The sequence below is a fragment of the Miscanthus floridulus genome, chromosome 19 (assembly GCF_019320115.1).
Source record: "Miscanthus floridulus cultivar M001 chromosome 19, ASM1932011v1, whole genome shotgun sequence".
NCBI classification, from domain to species: Eukaryota; Viridiplantae; Streptophyta; class Magnoliopsida; order Poales; family Poaceae; genus Miscanthus; species Miscanthus floridulus.
In genome coordinates this window covers 23,623,709-23,643,444 of record NC_089598.1, presented here as the reverse complement: position 1 = coordinate 23,643,444, position 19,736 = coordinate 23,623,709, and the positions used below count along the sequence as shown (strand labels likewise).

The 19,736-nt window shown below is 44.9% G+C and overlaps 1 protein-coding gene across 1 annotated transcript; it reads left to right on the top strand.

Moving 5' to 3' along the window:
- Positions 1-16,011: 16,011 nt before the first annotated feature.
- LOC136525727 (glycosyltransferase BC10-like) lies at positions 16,012-17,384 on the top strand. Its single transcript, XM_066518615.1, has 2 exons — positions 16,012-16,596; positions 16,692-17,384. Exons 1-2 carry the CDS (start codon positions 16,012-16,014, stop codon positions 17,382-17,384), a joined length of 1,278 nt encoding a protein of 425 aa, XP_066374712.1.
- The last annotated feature ends 2,352 nt before the right edge of the window (positions 17,385-19,736 follow it).

The window sequence follows — 19,736 nt, the reverse complement described above, 5'->3', positions numbered from 1 at the left end:
ATCCGATCCCACTACGGCAATAATAGATTGTGTAGTCAACTTTGGCTCTAGAATGAGGAGCAGGCTAAGGAAGCATAGGGTTTGAATCTTAGGGCTTGTGCTCCTATGTATATTTGTCATCTTATTGCACATATTTTAACAGTTGAGAAATACATACTAAGAGAATGCTCTAGAGTAAGTTGTGTCGTTCCTATGTTTCTTTACTAAGAACAAGATCTAACTCTATACCATGTTCTGCGTTGATCTCACAATGTTTCATCTCTGACCACACAATACCCCAAAAAATAAATATAAAACTATTGCATTCGTCTATTTAGGGTCTGTCTGATGAGTCAGGGCTAATTATAAGTTGAGCTAAAAATTAGCTCAAATTAACTAATGTTAGCTAGTTAGGACCTGTTTGGGAAGAGCTAATTACTAGACCTTTGATCCTCGGTCAAAATGGGCTCTAGTCCCGGGATTTTTTGCGCCCGGGACTAGAGATACCTTTAGTCCCGGTTGGTGGATCCAACCGGGACTAAAGGTCTCTGCCCAACGGCTACTGCGCCAGACAGAGGTGGCAGGGACCTTTAGTCCCGGTTGGAGCCACCAACCGGGACTAAAGGTATACTTTTACTCCCGGTTGGTGGATCCAACCGGGAGTAAAGGTCTACTCCCGGGCCGTGGCTGCGCCCGGGGTTGGAAAGTTACCTTTAGTCCCGGTTGGATCCATCAACTGGGACTAAATGTTCTCCCTTTATAAATCGGCCGTCTCCTCCTTCCTCCCCGAGCCCGAGCTCAGCACATTTTGAAGCTCACTGCAGTAGTGTTCTTGCTTCCTCCCTCCCTCCATTGTTCCTCCATCCATTCTTCGATTCCTCCGTCGATTTCTTCGATTCCTCCGTTGATTCTTCAGTTGTAAAGGTTACCAATCTCATACTCTCATTTTTTACCATTTTCTTATGTCATTTTGTTCACTATATATATTTATGGTTCTTTATTGTGGTTTTTTTCATTTGTAAGCAATTTGAGCTCAAAATCACTTCAAGCTTGCATATTTACATGAAAGAAGGTTAAAGTATATATAAATATAAAGTTAGAAAATAGTTAGAAAATTATAGCAAATCCTTACTAGTTGAACTTGCGGACCATGTTCAGGTCGGCGAGGATGTTCTCTGCCGAGCGGTAACGGACGTCAAGGAGGAGCTTTGATTCTACGAGGGAGAGCGACAACGGTCGTGGAAGACCGTGTTCCCTTCCTCGTAGAATCGGAGCTCTTCCTTGACCAAGTACGGTGCCGTCCGGTGGAGAAATGCTCGCCGAGCTGATCACGTAAGCAAGGTCAACTAGTACGGATGGTTATTTATTCACATGTCCCGATATCATCGCAGTAGTCTGTCAATCACCGTACCTAAACGTAGTATATATAAATAAAAACTTAGAAAATAGTTAGAAAATTATAGAAAATCCGTACTAGTTGAACTTGTGGACCGTGTTCAGCTCGGCAAGCATGTTCTCTGTCGAGCGGTAACGGACATCAAGGAGGAGCTTTGATTCTACAAGAGAGAGCGACAACGGTCGTGGGAGACCGTGTTCCCTTCCTCGTAGAATCGGAGCTCTTCCTTGACCAAGTACGGTGCCGTCCGGTGGAGAAATGCTCGCCGAGATGATCACATAAGCAAGTTCAACTAGTACGGATGGTTATTTATTCACATGTCCCGATATCGTCGTAGTAGTCTGTCAATCACCGTACTTTTTATTTTAACTTTTTATGAAATGAAAAACTTAGAAAATAGTTAGAAAATTATAGAAAATCCGTACTAGTTGAACTAGCGGACCGTGTTCATTTCGGCGAGCATGTTCTCTGCCGAGCGGTAACGGACGTCAAGGAGGAGCTTTGATTCTACGAGGGAGAGCGGCAACGGTCGTGGAAGACCGTGTTCCCTTCCTCATAGAATTGGAGCTCTTCCGTGGCCAAGTACGGTGCCGTCCGGTGGAGAAATGCTCGCCGAGATGATCACGTAAGCAAGGTCAACTAGTACGGATGGTTATTTATTCACACGTCCCGATATCGTCGTAGTAGTCTGTTATGTGTGTACATTCCCATTCTTCTGTTAATTTACGGAAATATCATATGAATTACTTACCTGCCGCAGTAAAAGACGAGAACACAATGACCATTAAAAATATCATTGTTTAGAGATCTAGATAATTTTATAGTTTGTTAATTTTATTTGTTTATAAAAGGAGAAATTTATAGTGTATTAAAAAATGAGTATAGAGAGTAGATGGCAACTGCTTCCGGGTCCTCGGTCTCTCATGGGTTTTCAAAGCGACTTAGGCCGGGCCTTCCTCTCATTCCATGCGGCAAGTGTCGTGATGAGACGAAGATTGTGATGGAGTACCGAGTGAAGAAGGAGGGTCCCAACAAGGATCATATCTTCTACAAGTGTCCGGATCGCAATGTGAGTTATTTTATCGTATTTAATGATTATGGTTAGTTTATACCTATTTTCATGATGGTTGTGATTAAAGTTCTAATTTTTTGTTTTAATTTCAGTGGGATGGCAGTGGACGATGTTCAGGCTTCTACTGGGAGGAAGAGTATGTTGAACTCGTGCAAAAATATCTTACACAACAGGCAGATACGGCGGCTAATGAGGCAGTGATCCAGCCGAATAAGCCCAAAGATGTTGCACAATCGGGGGATCTGTCTGTTTTAGTTGAGATTGGTCGCGAAATCCTTGTGCTCCTGAAATGTATTTTAGCTTTAGTTCTTTTAGTGGTAGTTGGGATTGTCTACATTGTAGCGATGCTTTCATAAATTTGTATCTTTTGTGGTGGCACGCATGTTGTATAAATAATTAATTATGATCTAGGTTTTAATATGATATTTATATCATGTAATGCAGATGAGCCATCATTGGATGTATAATGCTGATCGCCGCTCCCAAGAGTTCATTGACGGCGTGCATTCTTTGTTACGTGCGGCTGAGGCAAACAAACGCGACGGTTTCATGTGCTGCCCATGTGCCATATGTAAGAATACGGTGGAATATCCTTGCTCAAGGACTCTTCATTCACACTTGTTCAAGTCGGGTTTCATGCCAAACTATATTTGTTGGACAAAGCACGGAGAAACCGGTGTTGTAATGGAAGAAGGTGAAGAAGAACAATGGGACGACAATGATATTATTCCTGATGGTGCGTGCTTCAATGATACTGCAATGGGAGAAGCTGAAGAAGAGGTAGCCGCAGAAGATGAGCCGGCTGATGATCTTTGTCAGGTCATTCATGATGCACAAAGAGAATGTGAAAGTGAAAAGGAGAAGATCAAGTTCGAGCGGATGCTAGAAGATCACAAGAAATTGTTGTACCCAACTTGTGATGCAGGGCGGAAAAAGTTGGGAACCACACTAGAATTGCTGCAATGGAAGGCAAAGAATGGTGTATCTGACAAGAGATTTGGAGAGTTACTAAAAATCCAAAAGAAGATGCTTCCGAAGTACAATGAATTGCACGCCACTACCTACGAAGCAAAACAAGTTGTCTGTCCTATGGGGCTAGAAATAGAGAAGATACATGCATGTCCTAATGACTGCATCCTATACCGTGGCAAAGAGTATGAGAAATTGGATGCATGCCCGGTATGCCATGCGTCGCGGTATAAGATCAGGCGAGATGACCCTGGTGATGTTGAGGGCGAACGTCCACATAAGAAAATCCCTGCCAAGGTTATGTGGTATGCTCCTATAATACCACGCTTGAAACGTCTGTTCAGAAACAAAGAACATGCAAAATTGTTGCGATGGCACAAAGAAGACCGTAAGGTAGACAATATGTTGAAACACCCTGCTGATGGGTCCCAGTGGAGAGCAATCAACAGAGAATTCCTAGAGTTTGCAAATGACACAAGAAACTTAAGGTTTGCTTTAAGTACAGATGGTATCAATCCTTTTGGAGAGCAGAACAGTAGTCATAGCACTTGGCCTGTTACTCTAAGTATCTACAACATTCCTCCTTGGTTATGCATGAAGCGGAAGTTCATTATGATGCCTGTGCTCATCCAAGGCCCGAAGCAACCTGGCAATGACATCGATGTGTACCTGAGACCACTTATTGATGAACTTCTCATTTTGTGGAATAAAGAAGGTGTACGTGTGTGGGATGAGTACAAACAGGAACACTTTGATCTGCGAGCATTGTTGTTCGTAACAATCAATGATTGGCCTGCTCTAAGTAATCTTTCAGGACAGTCAAACAAGGGATATAATGCATGCACACACTGCTTCGGTGATATTAGAGGTGTATTCTTGAAAAAATGTCGAAAGGTCGTGTACCTTGGCCATCGTCGATTTCTTCCTGCAAATCACCCCGTAAGAAAGAAAGGCAAGCATTTTAAAGGGAAGGCAGACCACCTGACCAAGCCTCGCAACCGAACCGGTGAGGATGTACTCGATATGGTCAATGATGTGAAAGTCGTCTTTGGAAAAGGACATGGAAGCCAACCTATTCCGAAAGACGCTAACGGTCACGCACCCATGTGGAAGAAAAAGTCCATATTTTGGGACCTACCCTATTGGCAAGTCCTGGAGGTCCGTAGCTCGATCGACGTGATGCACCTGACGAATAATCTTTGTGTGAACCTGCTAGGCTTTATGGGTGTGTATGGAAAGCCTAAGGACACATTTGAAGCACGACAGGACCTGCGTTGTTTGAGAGAAAGAGACAACCTGCATCCAGAGAAGACAGATGATGGACGCCATTACTTACGTCCTGCTAGCTACACTCTAAGCAAAGAGGAGAAGGAAATCATGTTTGAATGCTTAAACAACATCAAGGTACCATCTGGATTCTCCTCGAATATAAAGGGTATTATAAATGTGCCAGAGAAGAAATTATGTAACTTAAAGTCCCATGACTGTCATGTTCTCATGACGCAATTACTTCCAGTTGCATTAAGAGGAATTCTACCTCCAAATGTACGTTTAGCCACCGTGAAGCTATGTGCATTCCTCAATGCAATTTCTCAGAAGGCAATTGATCCAACTGATCTAGCTAAACTACAGAATGATGTGGTTCAATGTCTCGTCAGCTTTGAGTTAGTGTTCCCTCCTTCCTTCTTTGATATTATGACACATCTCCTAGTTCACCTAGTCAAGGAGATTTTCACTCTCGGTCCTGTGTTCCTACACAACATGTTCCCCTTAGAGAGATTCATGGGAGTCCTGAAGAAATATGTTCACAACCGTGCTCGCCCAGAAGAAAGCATCGCCAAGGGCTATGGAACAGAAGAGGTCATTGAGTTCTGTGTTGACTTTATTCCCGACCTTGACTCGATTGGTGTTCCTGAATCGAGACATGAGGGGAGACTAAGCGGAAAGGGGACACTAGGGAGGAAAACATATATTGGTACGGATGATGATTATTTCAATAAAGCGCACTACATAGTTCTACAGAACTCCTCTTTGGTAGATCCGTATATTGAGACACACAAGGATCTCTTATGATCCGAGTTTCTAGGGAAGACTGAAGCTTGGATTACGCATAAGCACATGGAAACTTTCGGCGGTTGGTTGCGAAAAAAATGTCAAGGTGATGAGAGCATCCATGAGCAACTGTATTTATTGGCTATGCAACCATCATGGCATATCGTCACATACAAAGGGTACGAGATAAACGGGAACATATTCTACACAGTAGCCCAAGATAAAAGGAGTACCAACCAAAACAGTGGTGTCCGCATAGATGCCACAGACCCGAATGGGAATAAGCAGACATATTATGGACGCATAGATGAAATATGGGAACTAGAATATGCACCTACTTTGAAGATCCCATTGTTCAAGTGCCAATGGGTCAAGGTGACCGGAGGCGGGGTAACAGTAGACAACGAGTATGGAATGACAACAGTAGACCTTAGTAATATTGGGTACAAAGACGAACCATTCGTCCTTGCCAAGGATGTGAATCAGGTGTTCTATGTCAATGATATGTCTACCAAACCAAAAAGAGGAAAAAACGATAATGACTCAACCAAAGAGCCAAAGCGCCACATAGTTCTTTCAGGGAAAAGAGTCATCGTGGGAATTGAGGACAAGTTGGACATGTCAGAAGAATATGAAAAGGATGACCGAATTCCGCCCTTCAAAGTGAACAAAGACCCTAGCATCTTGGTAAATGATGAGGACACTCCATGGTTACGAAGCGATCATAACCAAGGGACATACGTAAAGAAGAAGTTCACTGCTGTGCCCACTTGATGATATAGTGATTTAATATAGTGTGTGTTTGAGATATTATGTAATAATTGTGAATTCAGATGTTTATTATGTCATGTTTCAAATTAAATCAATGTTTGATTTGGTGGGATTTCTCTCTCAAAAAGGTAAATTAGGATACTGAGTGATAAAAAATTAAAATATTAACGTTAAAATGATGTGAAAACAAATTTCCTGTCCAAAACCAATAGTTTTAATAATTTTAATTAAACACTACATTTTTGCATTAACGAAATAATAAATATTAGTTACATTATGTTTTATAATTCTAACAAAAAATAAAAAAAGTTAGGTTATAGATTTTTCCTATGTGCAATAAACAAAAAGAAAATTCATATTTTTAACAAAATAATTTTATGCCTTTTATTTAATTTACTATGTATTTAACAAAAACTATTGCATTTCTATTGTATTTAACAAGACTATTGCTTAAAACAGGCGGAAACGAAACTGCAGGCCACCTTTACTCCCGGGTGGGAAGCCCACCCGGGAGTAAAGGTGGGCTGCAGTTTCGTGGCCTGCCAAAAAAACCCTTTACTCCCGGTGCGTGTTACCAACCGGGAGTAAAGGTATACCTTTACTCCCGGTTGGTAACACAGACCGGGAGTAAAGGTACCTTTACTCCTGGTTGGTAATACGCACCGGGAGTAAAGGGTTTTTACTCCCGGTTGGTGGCTGGCACCGGGAGTAATTCTCTCTGATATATAACCTCCAGCGCCTGGCGCAGATCGATCCGCTCGTCTCTTCCTCGTCGAACACCGCCGCCCTCTTCTTCCTCGCGCCGCGTCCGTTCGCCTTCCGTGACACCGGCGCCGCCCTCTTCTTCCTCGTGCGGCCTCCACCGTGCGCGCCCGTGGCCCTCCACCGCGCCCTCCTCCGCGCCCGAGTCCCTCCACCGCGCGTTGCCCCACCACGCCCGAGGCCCTCCACACTGCCGAGCTCGATCGAGGTGATATATTCGTCGATCTCTTTGTACATTCGTCCGAGCCCTCCACTGCCGAGTTATAGATCACGTCGAAAACTACAACTTTGGTGTAAGCCATGTCAACGCTCGAGGTCGATTGAAAATTCCAAATTTTGAATCACAAAATCTAGGAACTAAAAATGAATATTTGGAACTCTAAATGATTTTAAATAAAAAACATATCTTAACGCAAGTTTTGAATATTTGGATATTATATGGATAAATTAGCAAGTTTAATTAGAGTGTCAAAAACTGCATTTTATGGTACAAAAATACATTTTAAGATCACTGGGACCTGAACTCATGACAAGTTTAATTAAGGACCACCAATGAAATTACTTTAGAAATTAATTAGATCGATGTAAATCCATGGCTTGTATAATAAACACGCTATATATTATTTGGAAACAACGCTACGAACCATCCGCTAATGAACTCCTCAGGATGGCAACCATTGTCGTTGTCACTAAAGCTGAAAATGATCCAGCCCATCAACCGCCATATATTCATCACTATATGATATGCCATTATTCCAAGATGCAGTTTCAATAGAAGAATTTTTTCTATCTTCATAGATCAATGTTTGTTAACGAAATTTTATCCAAATATATTCATGTAGGGTCTTTTTTTTTGAAGGATTTGTTGTAGGATATATAATGGTCAAATAGGAACTCAATTTTGATACCCAGTTTGTAAACTAAGCGTTTTTTAGTTTATCAAAAATATCACATGTGATGATGTTAGCAGTTTTGGTTGGACTTGCATGCATGGCTACAGACAAATGAAGGAAAACTTCAATGTTTCTTCATTTGTGAATTTTGAATATACAGATATAATTTATTAATGTTGCTAAAGTAATATGAGCATTACATATTTTTTTTCCGGGAAGACTATCTTCAAACTTTATATCATAGCATCAGAGATCGCCTGTAGAAGAAGAAAATAAATTCTTATCATTTCGGAAATAGTAATGGTTATATGAGCAATAAGACACATATACTTACATTTCATAATGACTTATACTTACATTATTAACATAGAATTTTCTCATATGATGAATGACTACATGGTTCACATGGTACATAGGATCACAACATCACGCACCGACACCGCCCCGGCCCGCCTCACGTCGTCGTCGTCGTCAGCACGCCGGCCCGCCTCACGTCATCGTCGTCAGCACACCGGCCACCGCGCCGACATGTATATATACGTCATTTGTATTCATATGCATTTCGTCCATGCGTTTCTATGTATACGGCGGAGCACCGCCGCCCTCATTCACCCATGTGTACAGACATATATACGGCGGAGTGGAGCACCGCCACTCTTGTCACACCGCCCTTTCTCGTGGTCTAGTTGATCAACATTCGTATTATCGTTATCGTTAATGCTAAACAATCACACTAGGGCGAACCGCGCTGTTGATGTCACCGACGTGGTTCGCCCTAGTCACCGACGCAATTTGCCCTCGGCCGTTTATGTATAGCCCTAATTCACCCTAGTACCAACGTAGTTCGTCCTAGTGTGGCGAATTGCGTCCGTGACCGAGGGGCAAGATTTAATAATGCATATTGTTGGTAGATTTTACGCATGTAATAAGCAAAGATTTGACATACTATATATTGGTTTTGTTTTTTGAAGCTAGATGGCCGACCCGAGAAATATGGATGAGGAGGAGTTGATGATGAATTTGATCAACACTGGCACTCAAGTTGCCGGCGATGATGGTGCTAAAAATAACGTGCAAGAGGATGCAGATGACGGGAGTCGGTACTTAGCTCTTGAACAAAATGAGCAACAATAGATTGGCCAAGTATATATTTTTTATTATTAGCTATATATATTATCATATGTCTTATGTGTGCTCATGACATTAAAAATAATGTTTATGTTTTGTAGCCCTCTGGATCGACATCAACAACTACAACGAAGAGTAAAAATGTTCGAGGTCCCAAAAAGCCATTGGAGGGCCGCTTCATCATCTCGGAGTTCAATGTGGATACAGGAGAACCGGGGGGGGCGAATAAAATGAAATTTGTGCACCACTGTGGTTACCTTGTACGGGACCGGCTCCCGATTAGTACCCGTGAATGGAAGAAGAAGACCAATGCTCCTCATATCAGTTTTGTCTCCGATCGTGACAAGGCGTTAATTTGGAATGATGTCTTGGTACATTTCACGCTCCAAACAGATGGTTATGATGATATAATAGATGGTGATGAATTGAAGGAGCGAGTTAGGGATTGGGCAATGAGGAAGATGGCCACCCAGTTTCAGACTTGGAAGAAACACCTATACACGACGTATGTCAAGAAGAACATAGCACCAGATTTTACTGTCCCAGGCCCGATCTCAAAGCAGAGGCCCTATTGGGATGAGTTTGTACAGTACAAGACTTCGGAAGAGGGTGTGAGTCGGGTGATAAAGAACCAACGTAATGCCCAATAGAAGACATACCATCATACCTTGGGATCAGGTGGCTACCCGACTGCCATTAAGAAGTGGAACAAAATGGAAGCAGACCTTCTTGCCAAGGGTATCAGACCAGAATCACTCGAGTGGGGAGAACGTGCAAAGAATTAGTTTTTCGGTCATGGGGGAACACTAGACCAGGAGACAGGGAAGTGCGTTTATGGCGCAAGACTGCAAGAAGCAGCAGAAAGATTGTTTTATGCTCAGAGAGCTACTGCTAGTGGTGCGTTCAGGCCCAACAGAGAGAAGGATGAGCTGACATACGCCATCGGGACTATTGAACATGGTGGCCGAACTAGAGGCAAAGGAAGTGTCTCGTGGGGAGCATGGATTCCCTCAGGACAGACCTTCCTACAGAAGTCGCCAGAGAAAGAAGGAAGAAGAGGCACAGCGGCTCCAGAGGTTGGAGGAAGTGGTGCGTGAAGCACAGGAGCGGGAAAAAACCTTGAAGCGAGAAATGCAGGAGGAAATCAGAAGGCAAGTGCAAATAGCAGTGAGTGCAAGCAAGCAGGCATCAGAGCCAGGAATCAACATTAGCCAATCTGTTCAGTTGAAAAGCAGCTGCGCTTCCACGGAGATACCAAATCAAGGGGACACAAGACTGCGCTTCCCTGTGGATGACATCACTGAACCTTGTACAACGTGTGAGCTACACATTCCGAAGGAGAATTCCACAATCAAGGTGGCTATCGGTCTTGTTAATCCTATCGACCGAACCAAGACACCAAGGATTCATGGGAATATAATCCAAGAAGGATATGCTACCATCTCGGTAGATAAAGCTGAAAAAGGTTTTAGTGATTTGCCTCTTGACATTCCTGGAGGTGATGGCGAGAAGACTCTAGGAGAAGCGGAGAAGACATTCATTCTATGGCGCAAGCGCTACATCATCATTCCAGGGATGTCGGCTCCACCTTCTCCTGAACTACCTCACCATAGGTACGTGCGGATGAAAACACTACATCATTAATTTGTATTGGCTTAAATAATTAACAATCTGCTCATAATAATATGTCATTCCTTTTTTTGTAGCAGATCCTCCCCCAACCTAAATCCAATTGTTCAATCGCCAGATCATCATAGTGCTCTGTACGATGACATTGTGTTGGAAGACGAGGCTGCATCCACACCATCTCCAAGGAGGTCTCCAACGCCGCTGCCAACACCTCCAAGGAGGTCTCCAACGCCTCCCCCGCCCCTGCCTACCAAGAAGCCGAGCAAGAGGCCAGCCCCTCAAACAAAGAACCAGTCCCCGCCTGCAAAGAAAGCCACCGTGAAACCAAGGGCTATTCCCAAAATAATATCTGAAGAGAAGGAAGAAGGAACTGATGCATATAAAAAAGACATGTCTAGATTCTATGACAAACTTAAAATGAATCAAGAAGCAAGGAGAAACCCGAAGAAACCGTACTTCTTCGTAGCTCCAGATATTCTAAGAAAAAAGGTGACTTCTTACCAGCAACAACAGTGGGAATCTCGTAAGCCGTCCAAATCAACGTTATCAGACTATGACCGCACTCTCACCAAGTCAATTGAGGCGGCACAGAAAAAGAAGCGGGCAGGGAAAGGAGTTGCCCAACTCGGACAACAAGCGCACCAATCAATCCCCCCGCTAGTTGTTGGTAATGAATATGGTTCGAATTTAGGATTAATGCATCAGGCAAACATACCTCCGGATGTCGATTTGGATCACCTTGGTGAATTTCTTGATGAGACTGGTCTCGACCTTTACCAGATGTTTGGTGATGGAAACATTGAGAGTGCGGCGGAGGTTGATATTTGGAAGAAAAAATTTGTACTAGGCCAGAGTCTATACAACCCTCAAGCCTTATCTGATCTGGGGACGCAAATGTACCTGCTAAACAAGTGGTACATGCAGGCGTCTACCAGTGAAGACTTCTGCGTTGGTATCAGAATTAGAGACGAACATTGGTTCCGTGGTGATGATGTTATGTATGTTGACTTTGCAGAATTTCATCAACTATGCCACCTGACCTCTCTGGACAAAGTTATCATTAGCTGCTATTGCCTGTAAGTAATAATTCTTTCGATCTATTATTAAACTCATCATATGTGTGTATATGCATATAAATTATCCTAACAAGTACTATATATATGCAGATTTACAATGACAGAGCTCAGAAAGGAAGGCTGCAATGAAATTGGTTTTGTTGATCCCCATATAGTATTCAAAGACCCAATTACTCCAAAGACTAATTGGAAGTCTGAGTCAGAGAGTAACCTCATGAACTTCTTAGTGAACCAACGCCACAAGAAGGATATACTCTTTCCCTATAACTTCAAGTGAGTGTTAATCATGTCGATCATAGCCTTAATGGCTCATATGTTGATTCTAGTTAATTAATGAGTGTTATGCGTTATATCCTATAAACACATACAGCAATCACTGGATATTGATGGACATCGATCTAGTGAAAAGTCACTTGATAATCTATGACTCGGTGAGAAAACCACAACAAGACTACCAAGATATGATAGATATTATCCAGAGGTAATTTTGGGATCTCTAGCAACTATATATACACACAAACATGATGATTAACTATATCTGATGACGTGGCAAATTTTTTATTGGGCAGTGTTTGGAAAACCTTTATTAAGAAGGAACACATGGAAAAATGCAAAGCGCCACTGAATGTAATCCCTTTGAAAGTAAGTCCCCTGAATCGCATCATCTTTATTAATTAAACATATAGCTTTCACCGGATCACCAGATTGGATGACAAATCTTTTTCTCGTAAAGTGGTGTCTGAGGCAGGAACAGGGGAACAACTACTGTGGTTACTATGTTTGCAAGTTTATCAAGGTGCTCTCCCAAAGAACTCCTACAGAGAGACTCAAAGTACGTTAAAAATACACTATATATTCATTTAATTATTATTATTGATTGTGTTACTATGTCTTTATATATATATGTACATATATTAATTTATTTTCCTTTAATTCAAACCTGTAGACTCGATGGTTGGAGGAAAAGGTCATACGGCAAGACCAAATCAAAGCAATTCAAGAGTCTATAGCCAGATTTTTTAATGAGCAGGTCATCGATTCCAAGGGCGAGTTCTACTTCGACCCAACACTGCCATTGAAGCCAAGCTAGAGGATAAGAGGAAACTTGTTATGTCACAACAACTATAATACAATCTTTTGTAATATATGCACATGAAATAATATAATGTAAAATACACATATGCATGCATGCATGTAAATATATATATATGATGCATGCATATATATATATATATATATATATATATATATATATATATATATATATATATATATATATATATATATATATATATATATATATATATATTTTTCTATGCTTGAATTGTGTGATTTAATACGTTCATTGTGCTTGAACCGAAACATACTATATGCGCGTATAAATGTATAATTAGCAGCGTACAATACGACTTCGAAAACCTATTTTGAAAAGAAAACAAAAAAAATGAAAAGAAAAGAAAAAAGAAAAAAAACCTTTAGTCCCGGTTCGTATTACCAACCGGGACTAAAGGTGCCGGCCATCGTGGCATGTCAGGAGGCACCTTTAGTCCCGGTTGGTGTTACCCACCGGGACTAAAGGTCCTCCTTTAGTCCCGGTTCCTGACCCGGGACTAAAGGACCCCCCCCTTTAGTCCCGGATGCTTGCTCCCGGGTGGGGAACCGGGACTAGAGGGGGTTCCCCACCGGGAGTAAAGGTCGGTTCTCTACCCGTGGCTAAAATTAGCTATAGTGCATCCAAACAAGAAGGCTAATAAATAGACTAATTTTTAGCCAAGTCTCTAATTAATTGTTAGCCAACTAGCTAGCCAAACTCAGCTAATTTAAGTTAATTCTTAGTCCAACTAGTAACTAGACCTAACTCATTCATACAGACCCTTAGTTGGCTAACAACTAGTGAAAGCTTGACTAAACAATTAGCCCACCTATTAGCTCTCCTGTTTGAATGTACTATGACTAATTTTAGCTAATTTTAATTCGGCTAGCAATTAGCTCTTGTATCAAAGAGGCCCTTAGTTTCATTACTATGCATTTGTCAACCAAAAATGACGCCTAATAAGCTTTTGTACTGAGTAGTAGTAGAGAAGAGATAGAGAGAGGGTTAGAAGCAAAGATAGTGTCGGGTTCATAAACCCGGGGTCCCTCGAGTACCGGCTTTTGCGCCAAAGCTCGGCCCAAGAGTCTAAAAACAACAGGGCAAAGGAACGGTCCAGCAACCAACCGGAAGGCCAGGCCCAAGAAGAGCAATGCCCGCTCGTCGGCTACTTCGGCCGGCCTCTCCGACCGGAGCGCTCAATTCGGGCTTCAGCCGCCTCCGGACGGCCTCTCCGATCGGAAGGCCTACCCTGAGCCCTACTTCCGACTCCGACCCCGTGTCCCTCCGACCGGGGCTCATAAGAACCCTGCTCACCGCTCTTCTCCGACCGGCGCACTCAGTGCCGACTGGAGCCATCTGACCGGGGACGTCCGTTCGGTAGGAACCAGAAGGCGTGCGGAGAAAGGCAAGGCAAGGCTCACAAGTCAAAACCACTATACCAGGGACCATACCCTGCACGGAACAGTACTCTGCAGCCACCCTAACACAAACAGTACTGTAGGCGCCGACATCTCCCTCTATAGTATTGTAGGGGCCGCTAAAACTCCCATACGGTAAAACCCCCCGCGTGTCTCTGGACATCGATTGCGGTATGTGCACCAGGATTTACCATACCGGGTGAACATAGCGAGACTCCTCACATACCTTTAGGCATCAAACAGTATTTACAGGTACCGATGTCCACCATCCCTGAAAAAGGCAGCACGACCTCCCGTGTACATCTGACATTCTACAGCGACATCAACAGTGTTGTAAGCACCCACCATTATCTGGTACCCGCCGGTGTGGGCAACAAGGCTCGGTAAGCGTGGATAACAAGGCTTGGTAGCATACGCACCCTTTCGCTCTCACTTGTAAAGCCGTCCCCTTCATCTATAAAAGGTGGTGCGCTTCCTCCAACAAAAGGGGGATAAAAAAGCTCAGTTCCTAAGAGACCGATTCCAGTAGGCCAGAGTTCCTTAGATCGATAGCTCACAACCACAGAACCACCAAGCTCCGACCGCAAGCACACGCTTGAACACCTAGCTCATAGCGAAGTTCATGTCACTCTCGGCCCTTCTGGTCGGAGCCGATCGGACCTCTTGTACACCCTATCTTTCTCCTTCTTGTTTGTAACCCCACTGCAAACTTCGAGCACCTGGGCTCAGGAATAAAGTCACCGACCGACCCTGACTGGACGTAGGGCACGTTGCCCGAACCAGTATAAATCATGTGTCATTGAGTGCTAGGCCACCTCCGATCACAACGTACAGTAAAACTACAAATATTCACTAGTTGGTCACTTTCTGGCTTTTCTGCACCGACAGATAGAGAAGAGGTAGGGATAGAGAAGAGAGAAAGAGAGAGAAGGTAGACAGATCGAGAAAAGATGGAAACACAACAATTGCATCGTTCTGTCAGTATTGGCATTTCTTGAGTGTATGCACGTACAGTTTAATTTGGTTTGCAAGTGCCCCTTGTGCTCCATAAGGGCAAGCTGCATTGTTTAATTTCTCATCTATCCCCACTCGCGCAGGCCGATATTTGTCATAAGATCTAATTTCGAAGCTTACATATTCCCTGGGGAGTAATTAGTAACGAAAAGAAATGATAAATGTGCGACTGATAAATTAGCTTCCCACATATGTCCAATGATTAAGGCCATGTTTGGATCCTATAGATAGGCAGTTATCTGCTACTCCCTCCATTCCAAATTGTACGTAAGCCACTTTGATTTTTTTATATCTATTTTGTTATGTATTTAGATATAACATATGTCCATATACATAGCAAAATGGATTTACCAAAAAAAATCAAAGCAACCTATAATTTAAAACGGAGGGAGTAATAATTATCTCTTTTGGATCAATCAGGCACAGATGATAGACTAGCTAATTGTTAGCTAGACCTTTAGAAAACAACTATTCAACTAGCTAGACCAAATCAGATAACAAGGTATTAGCTAGCTAACTATTATCAAATAATGAATCTAATAAAGGGGGCCTAAATGTTGAAACAAATTAGAAGTCAACACCGCAAACTTTTGCAACCACAAGCGACACCTGTTAATTTGCAGAGGAAGCAAAGTGGATCGATCGGATCGGAGCTGTGTATACGCGCCAATACGTGTATTCAACGTCACCCTTATAGACTGGCATTGCTGCATCTCTCTGGATCACACATGCGGCTAGCCTGCGGGCTGCGGCTAAACCATGAACGACACAAGCATGCCGGTAGTAGGAAGGAATCTCCTCGGCGTGGTGGTGCCTATGCTTCTCTGCTTCTCCTTGGGTTTTGTCGTGGGCATCACCTGCAACACCAAGTTCCCAAATTTCTACCTCCCTTTCGTGCCGCCATTGCCCTCTGCGAGGATGTGGTCACCATCACCACCTCCATTGTTGCCGCCGCCTGTGCCATCGTCACCACCACCACCGGCCCTACAACCTCCGCCTCCTCCATCGCCACCTCCACCTACACCTTCAACGACATCAGTACAAAGCCCTAAGGTGGAACTGATGATTGGCTCTCTTAGCAGTGTCAAGAGCAACAACATGACCGACGAGGAGCTGCTCTGGTGGGCGTCCATGTCGCCCAAGGTCCGCGCCACGCCGTACCACCGCGTGCCAAAGGTTGCCTTCTTGTTCCTGGCAAGGGGTGACCTGCCGCTGCGGCCATTGTGGGAGAAGTTCTTCCAGGGGCACGACGGCCTCTACTCCATCTACGTGCACGCGGATCCGTCCTACACCGGCTCGCCGCCGGAGGACTCCGTGTTCTACGATCGCATGATCCGAAGCCAGGTATGTAAAATGTAATAATCACATATAGATACTAGAAACGTATGTAAAAGGTTGCAGCACTGCCACTGACAAAGTAAAGAATTTGGCCACTGCAGAATACGTCCTGGGGAGACGTGACCCTGGTGGACGCCGCGCGCCGGCTGGTGGCGAACGCTCTGCTGGACCTCGGCAACCAGCGGTTCGCGCTGCTCTCGGAGTCGTGCATCCCCCTCTACAACTTCACCACCGTGTACGCGCTGCTCACCGGCTCCAACACCAGCTTCGTGGACAGCTTCGTCAACCACAACAGCGAGGTGCGGTACGACCCTTTCTTCGGCCAGCGCGCCGCCGGCGGCAACATCACGCTCGCGCAGTGGCGCAAGGGCGCGCAGTGGTTCGAGATGGACCGGGCGCTCGCGGTCGAGCTCGTTTCCGACGACACCTACTTCCCGGCGTTCCGCGAGTACTGCGCGCGCAACAGGTACTGCTTCGCGGAAGAGCACTACCTGCCGACGCTGCTGAGCGTGCTCGGGTGGACGCGCAACGCCAACCGGACGCTCACGTACGCGGACTGGAGGGGAGGCGGCTCTCACCCGCGCACGCACGGGGCAGGGGACGCCACGGAGGCGCTGATCAGGGAGATCAGAGCGAGCACCGCCGGCGGCGGCTTCGGCCCAGGCGGCGAAAACAACTGCACCGCCTACAATGACGGAGGGAGCGGCGTCTGCTACGTGTTCGCGCGCAAGTTCGCGCCCGACACGCTCGAGCCGCTGCTCCGCTTGGCACCAATGGTTATGGGGTTTGGGTGATAGGTTTCATTTTCAATACTACTACATACTTGTTACATACCGGTGTCTGTATAAATTCAGTGCTCTCACTAGCATTTTAGCCAGCAACCTGTATGTCTTTATTGTAATTTGCTCTGCGTTTGCATCATTACCCGCAGAGATCAGATCCTCCATAGTGCTTTGGTTGTTCTAACTTGCATGACTTTAAGCCAACCTTTTTTTCGCGAACATACGCATGAGCGCAAGTGTTTCATTAAGAGGAATGGAATGTTACAAACACAGCTACACCACAGCTGAAATCCATGAGTAGCCCAGTATTGCAAGGTGCAAACCGGAGCATACCATAGACCAGCACCGAATATTTCAATGTTACCTTGTACTGAGCTTGAGTAACACTTTGGTGTTTGTAAGTTTAGACTGTTACTTTCAGTTTCCAATGTTAGTGCTAGCTCTCCATAGTCCATGCTTCCTTTTGCGAATTTACATTTAGAAAACAGGTGCCTCTTTCAGCAGATCTGAAACACATGGGAGAACGAGTACCAATATCCAGTCCACCATTTTGCTAATTAGCTTTTCATTGGTAGACTATTATGGGCTATTCTCTACACAAAGGTTTTTACTTTAGCACAGTACTGTCCAGATTTTCTTAATGAAAGAATTGAAGTTCCTATTTGCTGTACAATGAACAGTGATGCCTGAACTTGTGTGGTCGCACGGTCAATTTCAGAGATCTGCGCATATATACCTTATATAGTGATTTTGGTAGCGAAACTTGCTTGCTTGAATTCTTTACTGCGATCATAGATTTATCCTGCTTATGCACATAAGCCACGTACGCATCCCTACCTTGCAGATCCAAGTGGAAACTCTTTCAAATTTACAATTCGTTTGGCTCGTAGGAGTGTATGCAATGCATCTGAAATTCTGAATGCTATAGCCGTTTGCCCGCGGACCACATATATAGATGTAAATGTATCGAGCAGACAAGGGCAAAAATCTATCTATATTTGTAGTATATATATACTCGTCATGGGAAGAGTTTTTCTTCTACTATAATACAAGTAATCAAGGTCCCAAGTTCTTTTTTTTCGAGATCGTGCTTTAGCACGTTTTTCATTAAGCAGAATAAAGGGGGTTTTGTCATAGTTGGTCTCAAGTTACGGTAATCCAAAGATTACCCAAACCCACACCTTTTACCCTCACCAAACTCGCACGTGGTTGTAATAACACAATAAACATGACTACTGAGCGACAGTGGTGTTGACGGCAAAGGGGCTAGTTGGCCACCTCGTCCAACCCGACCATATCCAAGTTCATAGCCACTGGGTCGAACTCCCCACCAAAAAGAAGTTGCAGCGCCTCCTAGGTGGAGTCTGACAGCAGCGCCCTGAAGGTAGCCTTGTACTTGTGCACCGTCTCGGAGTCGACATTGGGCGATGGTGCCACCATTCTCAGTTTCTGCGTGAGAACACACTGAGCCTGCTTGGTGGAGTCTGCCTCGCGCGGCTTGGCAGCAATGCGGTCACTGCGCCGTAGCGACGTAACGGGGGCCGACGTTCGAGGCCTGCGCAACCTCGGCGACCTGCGGATGAGGGGCGTCTGCAAAGGAAGGCAGAGCTGCTCCTCCAAACTCTCCTGAATCGACATCGTGGCCGGTGCGTGAGGCACTCCGCCATCAACAGTCGGCATGGTTGAACCGCCTCCGTCAACATCTTCCCGGTTGCTGGGGGAGTCGACCTGGACCGGGGGTGGGGATCCCCCAGCCTGCTCTGTCTCCAGGAGTGATGGCCTTGGTGAGGTTTGGCCCAAACCACACTTGTCCGGGCCTGAAAGGCACAGGTCCACCGCCAGGGCCACCTCCGACATGGCCTGGCTCGTGAGACCTGCCTCCACCTCAACCAGCATGGTATCAAAGTCCCAAAGCTGAACCGTTTGTATCTGCATTTCGCCTCCCTGCATATCAACGCAAGAGTGGTCATCCTGCTGGCACTCACGTGCAACGGGGCCTCCGAGCCAAGCACAGGCCCTGGCCACTCCCACAGACACATGGAACTTCGAGGAAAGGTGCGCCAGGAACTCCTCTGGTATGGCGGCTGGCTGGTTTTCGCCAACAAGTGCGACAAGAACAAGGGGGAGGTCCGCACCAGAAGCAGCAAGGTCCACGTTCCTCTGGACGACGAAGACCTCGACCTTGGGCCGGTTATTAACGTCACCTAGAGGTGGGGATACTAGCAGGCTGCTGTTGTGGTGTTGCTGCGGCAACGATGACGATGCGGTCGGCCGCTTCACACAAGGCAAAGACATTGTCGGTGTCTGGCCTTGCATGGCGCGACATTCTGGCGACGAGCTGGGACGCCTCGAACCAGCGGGGCG

Coding starts and splice junctions, on each gene's coding strand:
- LOC136525727 (XM_066518615.1), top strand. CDS start 16,012: ATGAACGACACAAGCATGCCGGTAGTAGGAAGGAATCTCCTCGGCGTG. Junction 16,597..16,691: donor ATCGCATGATCCGAAGCCAG/GTATGTAAAATG, acceptor TGGCCACTGCAG/AATACGTCCTGGGGAGACGT.